This window comes from Marmota marmota, unplaced genomic scaffold (assembly GCF_001458135.2).
Source record: "Marmota marmota marmota unplaced genomic scaffold, marMar, whole genome shotgun sequence".
Lineage (NCBI taxonomy): Eukaryota > Metazoa > Chordata > Mammalia > Rodentia > Sciuridae > Marmota > Marmota marmota.
This window is the reverse complement of record NW_025999968.1, coordinates 61,889,138-61,902,754: the sequence shown is the minus strand read 5'-3', so window position 1 is coordinate 61,902,754 and position 13,617 is coordinate 61,889,138. Positions and strand designations below refer to the sequence as shown.

Here is a 13,617-nt window from a genome sequence, read left to right as displayed (position 1 = left end):
CTGGGCAGGGCGAGGAGCGGGCTGGGACGCGGCTTCTCGCCGCCTCGAAGGCCTGGCTCAGGACGCGGCCGGCTCGTTGCGAAGGCGGCTTCATGGCTGCGGATGTGACCCACGCGGCCTGAGGGCGATCGGGTTCTCGGACCCAGAGCTGGTCCTGGCCGTGTCCGGGCCGTGTGCCGCCGCCCGCGGCGTGCGGGCAGCCGAGGCCGCCAGGTTAAGTTGCAGCGCGGCGTTCAGTGGGTCCTTTGCGGCGGCCTCTTCGCCTTCGTGGGGCCGCACCACCCGCCTGGGCTGACCCTGCGCTCTGCAGGACCTACGCCCCTGCCCCTTGACCTTGCACTTAGCGACTGGGTCTCCCAGTTTCCAGGCCTCCAACTCGGCGAGCCGTCGGAAGCTGGCGTCTCAGCCCAGCCCACCGCCCCAGGGTCTCGCTGGTTCCCGGACTGGGCGGCTGGGCCCCCAGAGCAGGGGAAGAGGGGCGTGGCACGGCCCGACACCCTCGCGTTTTCACCTGCTTTACACACGTGTGACCCAGACCCGTGTCCCCTAGGAGAAGACACCTAAAGACGCGCTGTAGAAACCATAGGAACAGAGGGGCACTAAAAAGAAGCAGGTCAGCTTGGGCTGCTGGTTTTAGTCATCTGAAGAGAAATATAATAATCTTAAAGGTCTTCATTTTTTAGCACATGGGAACCAAAGAAGAGTTCGTTAAAGTCAGAAAGAAGGACCTGGAACGGCTGACAACTGAAGTGATGCAAATACGGGACTTCTTACCCAGAATACTAAATGGGGAGGTACTGGAAAGCTTCCAGAAATTAAAGATTGTAGAAAAAAGTGAGTCCCACCTTCATTTTTAGCAGTCTGATTGGTTATTGGTAATGTAATCTAATAGAGCAGATTTATCTTAGGTACATAACTGTAATTGTATATAAATTTTAACGTGTTGGCTATGGTCCTTGTAATTACATTAGGGAGAGTCAGATAAAATGTGGAGATCTCCTTAAAGAGTAACTTGAGAAAAGTGTGTTGGTGTTGGAGGAAAGGCTGCCAGTTTTTTGTAGTGTTTATTACTAGCTTCTCTTTCTGTTCTGTTCTCTTCCTTGGAAGAAGAATTTAATGGTTTTCATTCTGAAAAACTCCACTCTGAAAGTTAAGGCCTTTTGCAAATTAAAGATCCTGCCATGTTGCAGCCTCAGGTGGGATTAATGGAGCCGTAGAGATAACTGAATGTGTGTGCGCCTGTCCCTGGGTGGATGGGAAGGTCAACTTCTAGCACTGAGTTAAGGCCAGGATTTTGAGGACTTGTCCATTCACACTTTTGAGCTTCAAACTGAGCTGTCACGTCAAGTACCAGTGTAGAACCCTTTTAAAAGTTCTTGAAGATAGTTCGAGATTGATCAGTACATGTCTGGTTGAGGCTGCATCACCATCAAGTCAGCCTTTAAGGGTTAAGGCCAATTCCCCATGATCATTTCAGATTCTTAAATGTTTGTCCTAGCTTAATGAGACTGAGGTCACTAGGAATAGGCCTGTAGTTTGACTAGGTCAGGTTTATGGTTCATTGCAATATGGGAGACCACATTCCAGAGGAACTGGGAGGCATCTTACCAAAGAGGAGTTTCGTATTGTTACAGGACTTGAAGGGCAGGGTAGGATTAGGGTGGAAATGAAGCAGTGGTGTTTTTTTTTTTTAATAAATTTTTTGGTGTGTGTGTGTGTAACTGTAATATGTTTATTTTTATATGGTCCTGGGGACCAAACCCAGGGCCTCACACATGCAAGGCAAGCACTCTACACTGAGCTACAACCCCAGCCCTTGGTGTGTAGTTTTATTTTCTCTTTTTTGTGGTGCTGGGAATTGAACCCAGGGACCTTGTGCATGTGAGGCAAGCCTTCTACCAGCGAACTATATCCCTAGCCCTGAAGCAGTGAGTGTTTTGATGGCTCAAAGCAATGTAGAGCTTTGTGTAAAGAGGCAACGAAGGTCTTACTGAAGAAGTTCCTGGTTCCATTCACTTAAAAAGTGCAAAGTTCAGATAGACTGTGTAACACTGTCTAGAAATCCCTTACATGAAGCTCTCTGGCTAGCAGAACATGCAGGCTGCCTCTGTTACAGAGGCTCTTTAGGCCAGGATGTGGTGTTCTTTTTTTTTCTGTAAAATCTCAAAACAGCAGTTTCTAAGAGTTGGATTTTTCAGAGTGAGACTTCTAAGTGAACAAGTCCGTAGTCCCTCAAAGGTTCATTGTGACCCTTCTCGGTTGCAGGGTCCTTAGGAGATATATTATTCCTTGGCTTTTTCCGTGTCTGCTCTTCTAGCCTGACAAATTGCAGGATGGGTTTTCATTTTTTCAGCAAACTAATTTTTACTTTCTCACATCTGACTCATGATAATTATTTCTCTGTCCCCATCTCATACTGGCCAGCCTCAATCTCAGAGTAACCCCGCCAATCCCCACACACTGGAGACTTTGTGGCTACCTGTCTGTCCTCCTCAGCTGTTTCCCAGTGTACCAGTGAGTCCTGTACATTTTGCTTCAGAGAGGCAGCCTTACTTCCACTGGCCAGTGGAGACATGAAGCTCTCTGGCTAGCAGAACATGCACCTAAATCCCGTGTTTGCCTCCTCCAGGCTGTGTTGACCCCTTTGCCAGCCTGAGTAATCTTTGGCAGTTCAGTTGATCACATCATTCCCCTGCTCAAGTCTTTTACAGTTGCTCTTTGCTCTTAGGATAAAGACCAGCCAACCAGTAAAACCACTACCACCCAAGTACCTAAACCAGATCAGACCAAGGGTTAAAAGGCTTCATATTGCTGGATACAGCCCCTGCCCAGAGTCGTTGTTAACTTTGGCTGTTCAGATGTGGCTTCCCTTGCTGAAGTCATAGTTCTCTGTTTTGCTCCTTCCTACTCTGTGGTTTTTCCCATTTTACTTTGATAGTCATAAACAAGCAGGGCCCTTGTTTTTGTTTACTGTTATTTTTACCTGGCTGGATGTTTATTCTTGTAGGATTGCTCTCCTGTCTGCATGCTCCTTTTTCTGAGTTGCAGTGTTATGATGCTTACATGTGCTTCTAGAAACCTCATGTTAGAAAGGAAGGACCAAACTGGCCTGGGTTATTGTAGAGGGTTCACTGTGGACTTCCAACTTGAGCTATTGAGGAGGACTTTTGCTTTTCTGGCCTGGCCTGGCCTGAAAGGTGGCCTCCTAAAGCACCTGTCGTCTAATTTTTGCTTTGAGTTCTTACCATTTGGGAAAGGTCTGAAGGAAAACAGTATTCCCCCCTCCCCTTTTTAAAGGCCTACATTTGATAGCCTTGGCCTTCCTATGGACCTGTCTTCAGTTGAATCACTTGTAACATGACTAAGAATGAAGCCACAGAGAAAATCCAGAGATCACACTGTGGCAACAAGAACTGTTTGGCATATGGATTCTTCTTTCCTTCCACCAGCCCTGTGGTCCAGTAGGGTTATTGGCTTTGCTTGGTGTTGGTTATTTTGCTTCTAGAAGTGGGTGTGTGCATCTAGTCTTAAGCAGTGACCATGGGCAACCTGAAGGTGGAAACAAACGTCAGGGAAGGGAGTTGAGGGAAGTTGTGTACCTCTTTTCAGAAGTTTCCTTTAGAGTGCAGGTGAGATTCTGTTTGGGTGCCTTCTGTAGGCTTAATCTATAATGTAACTTGCAAGCCAGCTTCAGGGCCTGAGTTGATGAAGAGCGTAGGGAGAGATTGATACTAGCATAGGACCTACCTTGGGAAGCTAGTCAAGGTAAGTGGTGCTTTGGAATACTACTGATGATGTGTTACTGGAGCATCTTTAGGGACTCAGCTCGTGAGTAGAGAGGGAAGATGTTGAAGTCTAGGGTGGTGGCATGTATGGAAGTCTCAAATGGGAGTGAGAGGGAGGATTATGGGTTCATTAACTGGTTTTTCCTTCTTGTACAGAGTAAGAATTAGAGTATCGTAAAACTGAGGACAGTAAATCTGAGTAGTTTATACAGGACAAGTAGTCATGGATCGTTTTTAGTTTAAGTGAGAAGCGCTTGGAAGTTTCTACATAGAATTAACTTCCAAGTAGTGATTCAGGTGATATTTTCAGGGGGATGGCTTTTGCATCTGAATATAGGATAGGTTGGAGGGGTTGGGTGGGAGATGGAGAGAAGCAGTGATGGTTCCTCAAGGGAGCTTCTGGGCTCTGTTGAACTTTGAGTCTGGATGGAGCAGGAGGGACGGGAAAAGAAACCACTAGTCCTGGTGATGAAGCATGGACACACAGTCATGCTCAGATCAGCCAAGCAATTGTGGAGTGAGGGGAGCCATCTATCCTACTGTCAAGCTAGTATCTCAATGTGTGTTTCTGTCTATTTAATAGGGACAGTAGTGTTTACTTCATAGGATGTGGCAAGTTTAAGTTGAGAAAACTCTTCCAAAGTGCTTGGTCTATTCCATAGATAGTATCTCCCAGCTGTGGGAACCACTTGAGCTTTGGGGTAATGCAGAGTGTGCTCCAGTTCCCACCCTGGCAACTTTAATCACCATTGCTTGGTGAGTTTGGGAAAGGTATTGGAAGATTTGAATAAGAAACCCGGGTTGATCCCACTTCTGTCCTTTATTATGTGTAACCCCCCACTTCAGGTTTTTCTGCCTGTAAAGTGGGGTTGCCCACAGTGTTCACAGTGACAACTTACTCTGTATCTTCTCTTATCCCTTCTCATCCTTTATTCATCCAACAGAAGGTATCAAAAATTTGTTTTCACCTGGGAGAATTCTCTTTGCTTTTAAAATAAATTTTCACATAGTATATGGTGGTTCTATATCTAAAATATGTAAAAATTGTATTTTTTTGCATTTTTTAATATTTATTTTTAGTTTTTAGGTGGACACACTATTTTATTTTTACGTGGTGCTGAGAATTGAACCCATTGAATTGCATGCTAGGCGAGTGAGTGCGCTACCACTTGAGCCACATCCCCAGCCCTGCATGTTTTTTTTTTTTTTTTTAATATTTTTTAGAAGTAGTTGGACACAATACCTTTTTCTTTTTTCTTTTTTTTTTTTTTTAAATATAGTTGGCCCTCACATCTGAGAGTGCAGACTCCACCAACCATGGATTTTTTTTTTTTAGAGAATTTTTTAATATTTATTTTTTAGTTTTCAGTGGACACAACATCTTTGTATGTGGTGCTGAGGATCGAACCCGGGCCGCACGCATACCAGGCGAGCGCGCTACCGCTTGAGCCACATCCCCACCTGGACACAATACCTTTATTTTGTTTATTTATTTTTATGTGGTGCTGAGGATCAAACCCAGGGCCTCACATGCTAGACGAGTGCTCTATCGCTGAGCCACAAATCCCAGCTCCTGCATGTTGTTTTTAAAAATTGAGCTTTAGAACATTTACTTATGTAATCAGGAGGTACAATAAGGGTGTTGTGATAAAGACAAAAGTTCAGTATTAGGGCTTTTTGAAGACAATTGCATTGTTATCGTCTGCATCCAGTTTTCTTTTTAGTTTTAGCAGTAAAGTAGCCAGAAAGACAAATTACAGAGACAAGGAGTTGCAGATGGTAGTTTTCAGAGAGCTTACCTGGCAACAAGGGCTCTTTCCAGTTAAACTGATCTGGGTGTTTTGTTTTAATATAGCTAAGCAAGATGCTTTCCTTCATTGGTGAGTGTTCATCTTGGGGAGAGATGATGAAAAAGCCTGTTAAATCTTCATTATCAGATTGAAAATGCTTTTCATGTATTATGCTGTATTTTATATTTTTTTGGTAGTAGGTACAGGGGATTGAATCCAGAGGGGCTGTACAACTGAGCAACACCCTCAGCCCTTTTTATTTTTTATTTGAGACAGGGTCTTGCTAAATTGCTGAGGCTGGCTTTGAACGTGATATCTCCTGCCTTAGCCTTCTTAGTAACTGGGATTACAGGCATGTGCTACTGTGCCAGGCTGCATTTGAGATGATAAATTACATAATTGAAAAAAAAAAGTACCACTTGACAACTTGGTGGTAGTTTATTAGATATTCAGAGTTTCAGGGGTTTTGAACTAATTTAATTTTGTTTGTTGACATCAAACAAAATTTCAGGTTCATTTCTGACGTACTTTGGTTTCAACATCTTAAAATTTATTTTAACAAGGGGCTGGGGTTGTGGCTTAGTGGATGAACACTTGCCTAGCATGTGTGAGGTCCTGGGTTCGATTCTCAGCACCACATATAAGTAAATAAATGAAATAAAGGTCCATCAGCAACTAAAAAAAAAAAAAAAGCTTAAAAGTTTTATTTTAATAAATATATTTAAATGTTATTACTGTAAAATAGGCTTGTTGTGGTCATTGAAAATATCAGCGGTGCATATCAACTGTTGCATGATACACAGGCAGAAGATTTGACAAAACTGATTTTCTTTAGGAGTGAAAAGTTATCTTTTAAAAAATTTTAGGTTTGTCTACCAGCATCTAGCCTCTATCAGCTTTGTCAGTAGAACTTTCTGTGATGATGATGTGTAATCCATATTGTCCATGTCTTTTTCAATTAGGACTTGCCTGTGTGGTCAGCTGACCTAGCACTGTTTTTGGACAGGATGTTTTCCCCCACCCTCCCCATGCCCATTGTTGTTCTTGACATAAGTCATAAGTGGCCATATATGTGTGGGTCAGATTCTGGATTTTTTATTGATTTTTATTAGTATCATTATATATTGTTTAATTTTTTTTTCTAAAATTTTTTTTGAACCCACTGAGCTACATCTCCAGCCCTTTTTATTTTAATATTCATTTTTTATTTTGAGACAGGATCTCACTAAGATGCCCATGATGGCCTCAAACTTGAGATTCTCTTTTCTCAGCCTCCTCTGTAACTCGGATTACTGGCATATACCACCATGACTGGTTTTCTTTATTCTGTTTCTCTGATGAAATTCTCTTGTGGTCTGTATTCTAGAACATACTAATCAATTATTTTGAAGTCTATATCTGGTAAATATGAGTTATATTAGGTTTACTTTTGTTGTCTGCTTTTCCTCTTGGTAGGCCTAGTGATTTTTTTTATTGGTTAACAGTTTTTTTTTTTTGTGTGTGTGTGTGTGTGCAACTGAGGATTGAACCCAGGGCCTTGTGCATTTGAGGCAAACACTCTACCAACTGAGCTATATCCCCAGCCCTTGTGGTGTTGTTGTTTTTAAACATGAAATCTCACTCTGAATGATGGTGTTTTTTCCTACAAGGATTTTTTTTGGTGGGGAGGGTTCTGCCAGACAATTAGAAGAAAGTAAGAGTTGATCACTTTCATTTAACCAGAGATTAAGCTGATTCATGGTTGGCTCTATTATCAGTTCCAGCTGCCCTGATTCTAATTCATTCTCTCTTGTGGCAAGAATACTTCAAGGGAGTTCAGTTTACCACAGTCTTCTCACCTTGGCAGTCCTTAATTAACATTTTTTTATCTCTTGCATGCCATGGGCATAATTGTAGCTCTGCCAGGCACCTTGGCTTCTTTATTCACTGCTTGCTTCTACAGTCTCTCTGTGTCTTAACAAACTGCTGAGTGCTGTAAGGGGAGAAATGGTGCCAGTGTGGGCTCATTTGTCTATTTCCATTTTCTCCAGGATCATGGCATACCCCTACATTTTGATAGCCCTGCACTTTAGTCCCCCAGTTTCATGGGACTGTTAGATGCTCTGTCTAGTTTTGCTGTTTCTTTGCCTGTATGGCTTTTGAGTGTGCAGAGGCCTCAGGAAGAATTAGGTCCACATGCATTGAAATATTTCTCCTGTCTGAGTTTTGTTATAAATTTGAAGTTATTTAATTAAGTAAGTTTTAAAGATATTATAAAATGGACATATTAATTGTGTACAGAACTGTAATTTTGAGTCACTCAGGTTCTTGGCAGCAGCTTGAAATCCATTTCATGGTGTGGTTTCTGAAATGTTTCACCTTACGGTGAACTTTCTGAGAATTTGCTCTAATGAGAAGCAAGGGGAACCTCTCTTTTAGCTCTGAGAAGAATTATTTCTGGTCCATAGAAGTATGAACTAGTGAAAGAAGTAAGTAGAGTGGAAGAGAAGTAAGTATGAAGAGCAGGTTGTTAATTTGACCTGGGCTTCATATGAATAAGTTCATGTCTTGGTGGAGAATAAAAGGAATAAGAGTACAGAGAAGTGGTGACTTGCAAAGTTGTTGCTGGGTCGTGGGAGCCAGCATGTGGAGGGAAGCATCCAGGAACTGGCAAGAGTGGAGTGTGGTCACTCCACTGCCCTGGGCCTGGAGGAGCCAGAGCCTGAGAGTTACCCCCTGAGTGGGAGGTGTGCCTCTATAGGATGGAGTTCTGCAGGGAGAGTGCACTGAAGTTAAGAAGTAGTTGACTTATCCTGTTTTCTGCTGTCTTCTGGTTTCCTGCGGGGCCTGCCCTGTCTTCATACAGCAGGAAGCCAGCCCGGAGCCGGTTACTGTGGATGTTAACATCAACCTTTTAAGGCACAAAGCAGGGTGGACTGGTGGGGCTGCCTGGAATACAGGAGAGCGTAAAGAAGAAAATTGAAAGGGACTTATGCACAGAGAATGTGAAAGTTTGGCAAGATGGAGAGGATAGAGTCATGTAGTATGTGAAAATCACTCCAGATTGCCCAGTTATTTCTGTCACATCTGTTTATCGATAGATAAAAAGCAAAATCCTCAACTCTGGTTGGGAAACACTTCAGCAGAATTCATTTGAGATAAGCAAGATTAGTCTTAATTATATGCTTGATATTTGTCAAGGACTGCTAGGCAGTGAGGGAATATAAAAAAGATAAGATTTGATCCATTCCTTGATTTCTAGGTAAGTTGGGGAGTTTGATGTGAAGGTAAAAGAAGGTAGTGAAGACAGGTAGTGCCGTATACACTAGCTGTGCCCGTATGGGAACACATTCTGATTAGTCATACATTTTCCTCATTCTATAAAAGATTAAGGCCTTTATATAGTTTTAGAAGCAGATTTTTTGTTAGTTCAATTAAAAAATTTCTATTTTCCCTCCCTCCCTTTGATTTGTTTAAAAATTTTGATAGCTAATTAAAGTATTTGGCTGGCTTAGGATGGATACTAGGACTTCAAGTGCATTTAAGTTTATTAACTGAGGTATTATTTCATTTTTAAAAAATAAATTTTGGAATATTAACATTTTTTTTCACCTTTTCAACATTTTTGGAACCTATAAGGAGTACACCAAAGGAGATCATCAAAGTTCTATTTAAATCACCAGCATTATTTCTGCGGTACATTTCATTGCTGGGTAGAGGGTTCTTTGTGGAAGAAAGGACTTTTGTTGTTGTTTCCAATTTTGAGATCTTGCAATTGAGACTGTGATATGGGGAAGAAGAGCGCATGACTATCTGAGAGTCCACCACTGAAGATACTGTAACCTTGCTGTTGTATGGGTACAGCAGTGGGGAGCTGCTGAGGATGGCATCACAGCAGAGCTGGCCTCCAGAAATTGCCCTAAGAGGTTGGGCACTCATGACATGGAACAGGGAGCTGGGTAACTGGGACTGCAGGCACCACTGGAGGACCTTATGCAGTGGGATCTTCTCAGTCCTCTACTGAGTATATATTGGTTACTATAAAAAATTCACAAGTGTACATGAGATGGTTGTAACCTGTAAGGAACATGAGAGCAGGGAAGATCAAGATATATACAGACAATGCAGCCTAAGTAGTACCTCCTAGAGGCCATATGACTGAAATGGCTATTAGTCGTCTGGGGCTGCCAGAAGGTGGAAGAGGAAGGAAGGATCCTTCCCTTTTAGGTTTAGGAGAATGAATGGCCCTGCTGATGCTTTGAGTTGGATTTGTAGCTTCTAGACCTGGGAAATAATACATTATTGTTGTTGTAAATCACTCAGTTTGTGGTACTTTGTTACCACACCTTCAAGAAACTAATAAACTACGCAAATCTCAGTTCAAAATAGAAATGGAACCCATCAGTAATATACTCTAAATTCTTTTCTGAACCTAACGGAGAGTGATAAAAGTTAATGGTTAATTAAAAAGCCTTTATTTTTGTTTTACGACTCATAAAAGTGAATATATTAATGGAAGATGGTTGGTGATTTGTGATAAATATGCCTTGTGTTAAAGGGTAGAAATTAATCCTTCTGGATGGTCTTCATTTCTTTGATTAGTGTTTTAGAAGTCTTGCTTTTCATTTAAAGCTCTCTGCCTTCCCTATGAATAAATTGAGCATTAAAAGAATTATTCTGTGGCTGGGGGCTATGGCTCAATGGTAGTACACTTGCCTGTCATGTGTGAGGCACTGGCTTCGATTCTCAGCACCACATGTAAATAAATAAAATAAAAGTCTACCAACAACTTAAAAAAAAAGAGTCATTCTAATATTGTTAAAACTATGAAGCTGGGTGTGGTGGTGCACACCTGTAATTCCAGCCACTCAGGAGGTTGAGGAAGGAAGATTGAAAGTTTGAGGGCACACAATTTAGTGAGACCCTGTTTCAAAATAAAATAGAAGGGATTGTGATATAGCCAAGGTAGTCCAAGGTAGAGAGCACTTGTCTAGCATGTACAGTGACATGGGTTCAATCCTCTGTACTACAAAAAAACTCAAAAAAACAAAAAACAAAAAATAGACTATGAAATAAGGATTATAGTTTTAGAAAATGCATTGGTGTTGAAATGGTTTGTGGTTTCTCTGTATAACAAATCTCTAAAGCCTTGCTTTCCATTTAGTTTACATAGTTAGATTGAGAGTTCATCTTCATTTTGAGTTCTGAGAACTAGCAACTAAAATACAGTTGAGACTGGGTGGCAGGCCCCATTTTAATTTCAAGGGCTGGGTAAGATAATGTCTTTTTTTTTTTTTTTTTTTGTAGTGGGGATTGAACCCTGCACATTGCACATGCTAGGCAGGTGCTCTACCACTGAGCTACACCCCAGCCCCTTATTATTTATTTATTTATTTACATTTTGAAACATGGTTTCACTAATTTTCTCAGGCTGGCCTTGAAATTATAATCCTTCCACTTCATCTTTTGTATAACTTAGACTATGGGAATGTGCTACCATGCTCTGCTAGAATAATGTCTTGACTACATATAATGTATCACTGACTACTATATTATTTTATTCCCTGGGTTTTTAAAAAATTGCAAAAGCAATATAGTTTTTCATTTAGAGGCTACAGATAATAAATGGCTACATGTTTTTCTCTATTCGAGGGTGAGGAGGAATGATATATAAAAAAGTGAAATTATCCATGTGACAGATATTTAGGTAGTACCTGCTGCATTCCATATTCTTGGAGTTTAGTATAAAACCAAACAAAATCCCTGCCCTCATGGGGGTAGGTCGCAAGCAGTGGGCCAGGTTGAAAAGTGGGATAGTTAGGAGTGGGCAGCAGTGCTCCCATCTGGTCACAAGGTGGCGGCCTCACACAGTGGAAAGGGACTGCTGGCTCAGTGAGTGTGCTTGGGTGACTCCCTCAACATTGACTTGGAGTGGGGGTTACCCTGTGGCTTTGTGTGTTAATCTACAGTAAGGTCATAATCTTCCAAGAGAGCAAGAGATCATAAAGTTATCTTAGTGAAAGAAGTCTTTTGGGTGGCCAGAATTCCTATAGATTTTTACACAAAATAAAGAGGTAGAGATGTAATTTTCTGTTTTCTTTACTGTGTTCAAGTAATATGTAGCTTAATAGTAGAAGCAAACTTTAAGGGTTAACTACAAAGAGGAAATTTTAAACTACCGATAGTTTTGTCTTAGTTTTCTACATTTTGTTTTTTTGTCTGTGACTGCATGTGGTATGTATATCATATATGATTATGTATTTCTGCATGCGTATAAATACTATTTTTATTCAACACCTACAAATATGCAACTACATGGTTTTTAAAGCATTTTAGTCATTGATAGTTGATTTCTTAAGTTATCTAGGATTAGTGGGACAAAAGAAAAGAATTACAGTAAAAAGTCATGTCATAGCTCATCATACCTTAAGAGAGCAGAAAAAACAACTCTGATTTAGGAAAGAAGAAATAGCGCAAGTGATGGTATCCTAGTTTCTGAGAAACATATTAAGAGAAGCTTTGCCAGCTAGTTTTGTAATCTCTAGCTGGTCTGAATAAGAACCTTTAGGTTCTAATCTTTCTTCTTTGGCAGGAAAACTTAAGAGACTGCCTTAGTTTCTTCCTCCAGAGCTTTTGGAATGCCATGTAGTTCTCAGCAGTTCCTAGGAGTTTATTTGGGCTTTCTCTAGCCTTCTCAGACCACTAGGTTAAAGCGTTGCCCCCTCTCACTTTTTTCATTTTTTGTGGTGCTGGGGATAGAATCCAGGAGCTCGTATATGCAAGGCAAGTACTCAACCACTGAATTATATCTCCAGTCCTTTTTTTTTTTGATACCAGGGGTTGAACCTAGGGTCGCTTAACCACTGAGCCACATCCCCATCCTTTTTTATTTTTTATGCTGAAACCAGGTCTCACTAAGTTGCCCAGGTTGGCCTTAGATTTGTGATCTTCCTGCCTCAACCTCTGGAGTAGCTGGGTTTACAAGCATGTGACTCCACACCCAGCAACCTGCCCCTTCTCTTTTGTCTGCTCTTAAATGAGGACTTGTTTGTTATCCTTTTCTCCTTGAGGGTGGAATAACATTGTTTTCCAGCTGAGACTTTCCCTTATTACTGAGGCCTTCTTTACCCTCTGTGTTTGCTCTTTCACCAAGTGGTGGCTGAGTTCCCATGCTCGCCTATGCTGCTTGTGCCTTGTGTTCATTTCGTTTTATTAGTGATGAGAGATGACGGCTGTTGTCCTGAAGCAGTTGTTCTCAAAGTGTGGATTTTCAGACATCAGAAATGTGAATTCTCAGGTCTACCCAGGCCCACTGCATAAGAAACTCCATGGATAGAGCCTAAATCCTGATTCTTATGTATGCTCAAGTTTGAGAATCACTGTTGAATTAGAGACATTATACCAAGTGTTTAGCACTGTTCTCCTCAAATCTTGGAATATGTGGGTGTAAAAATGGATGATTTTGCTGGATGTGGAGGTACACACCTATGTTGCTGGTTACCAGAGAGGCTGAGACAGGAGGATTGCAAATTCAAGGCCAGCCTGGGCAACTTGGTGTGACCTTGACTCATAATAAAAAAATAAAAAGGCTGGTGATGTAGCTCAGTAAGCACAAGGCCCTGAGTTCAACCCTTAGTACTGACAAAAGCCAGAATTCCCAGATGATTTCTCAACCCTTCTGGGGAAAAAAAAAACAATTAAAAATTTATGTTAGGTATTTGATTTTTTGAACATTGGTATTTCTAAAATGAAAATATTTGAAGTTGTTTTTCTAGGCCATTTGTGACTCATCAACTAAGTGAATATGGTGGAAAGGAAGCATGACTAGTTCCTACCCTCCACTACAGCATTTTCTCCTCTTGATCTCTGTTGCTTCCCTCCTCCATTGACTGCTTCTGCAATTGTTCCCATTGAGTCAGTCTGCCAGTTGGCGGGACTCGCTGTATGAATCAGCCTGTGCTGGCACCATCGACTCACTGAGCTGCCTTCTGCTTCATGGGGAACCATGAGACAGTCGGCTTTTCTGCTCTGCCTTCAGTTTTTTAAATACCATTTTCTTGAAG

At 41.5% G+C, this 13,617-nt stretch overlaps 1 protein-coding gene across 3 annotated transcripts in view; it reads left to right on the top strand.

Moving 5' to 3' along the window:
- The first annotated feature begins 41 nt into the window (after nucleotides 1–41).
- LOC107136525 (heat shock transcription factor 2 binding protein) overlaps nucleotides 42–13,617 on the top strand; it is a 67,448-nt gene continuing 53,872 nt past the window's right edge. The window contains exon 1 of one of the 3 annotated variants that reach the window (XM_048803747.1): nucleotides 42–834. In XM_048803747.1, the coding sequence (XP_048659704.1) occupies nucleotides 687–834 (148 nt within the window). In that variant the 5' untranslated portion in view covers nucleotides 42–686. The remainder of the gene's footprint in view (nucleotides 835–13,617) is intronic. The other 2 variants (XM_048803749.1, XM_015478827.2) reach the window with 2 other exon arrangements.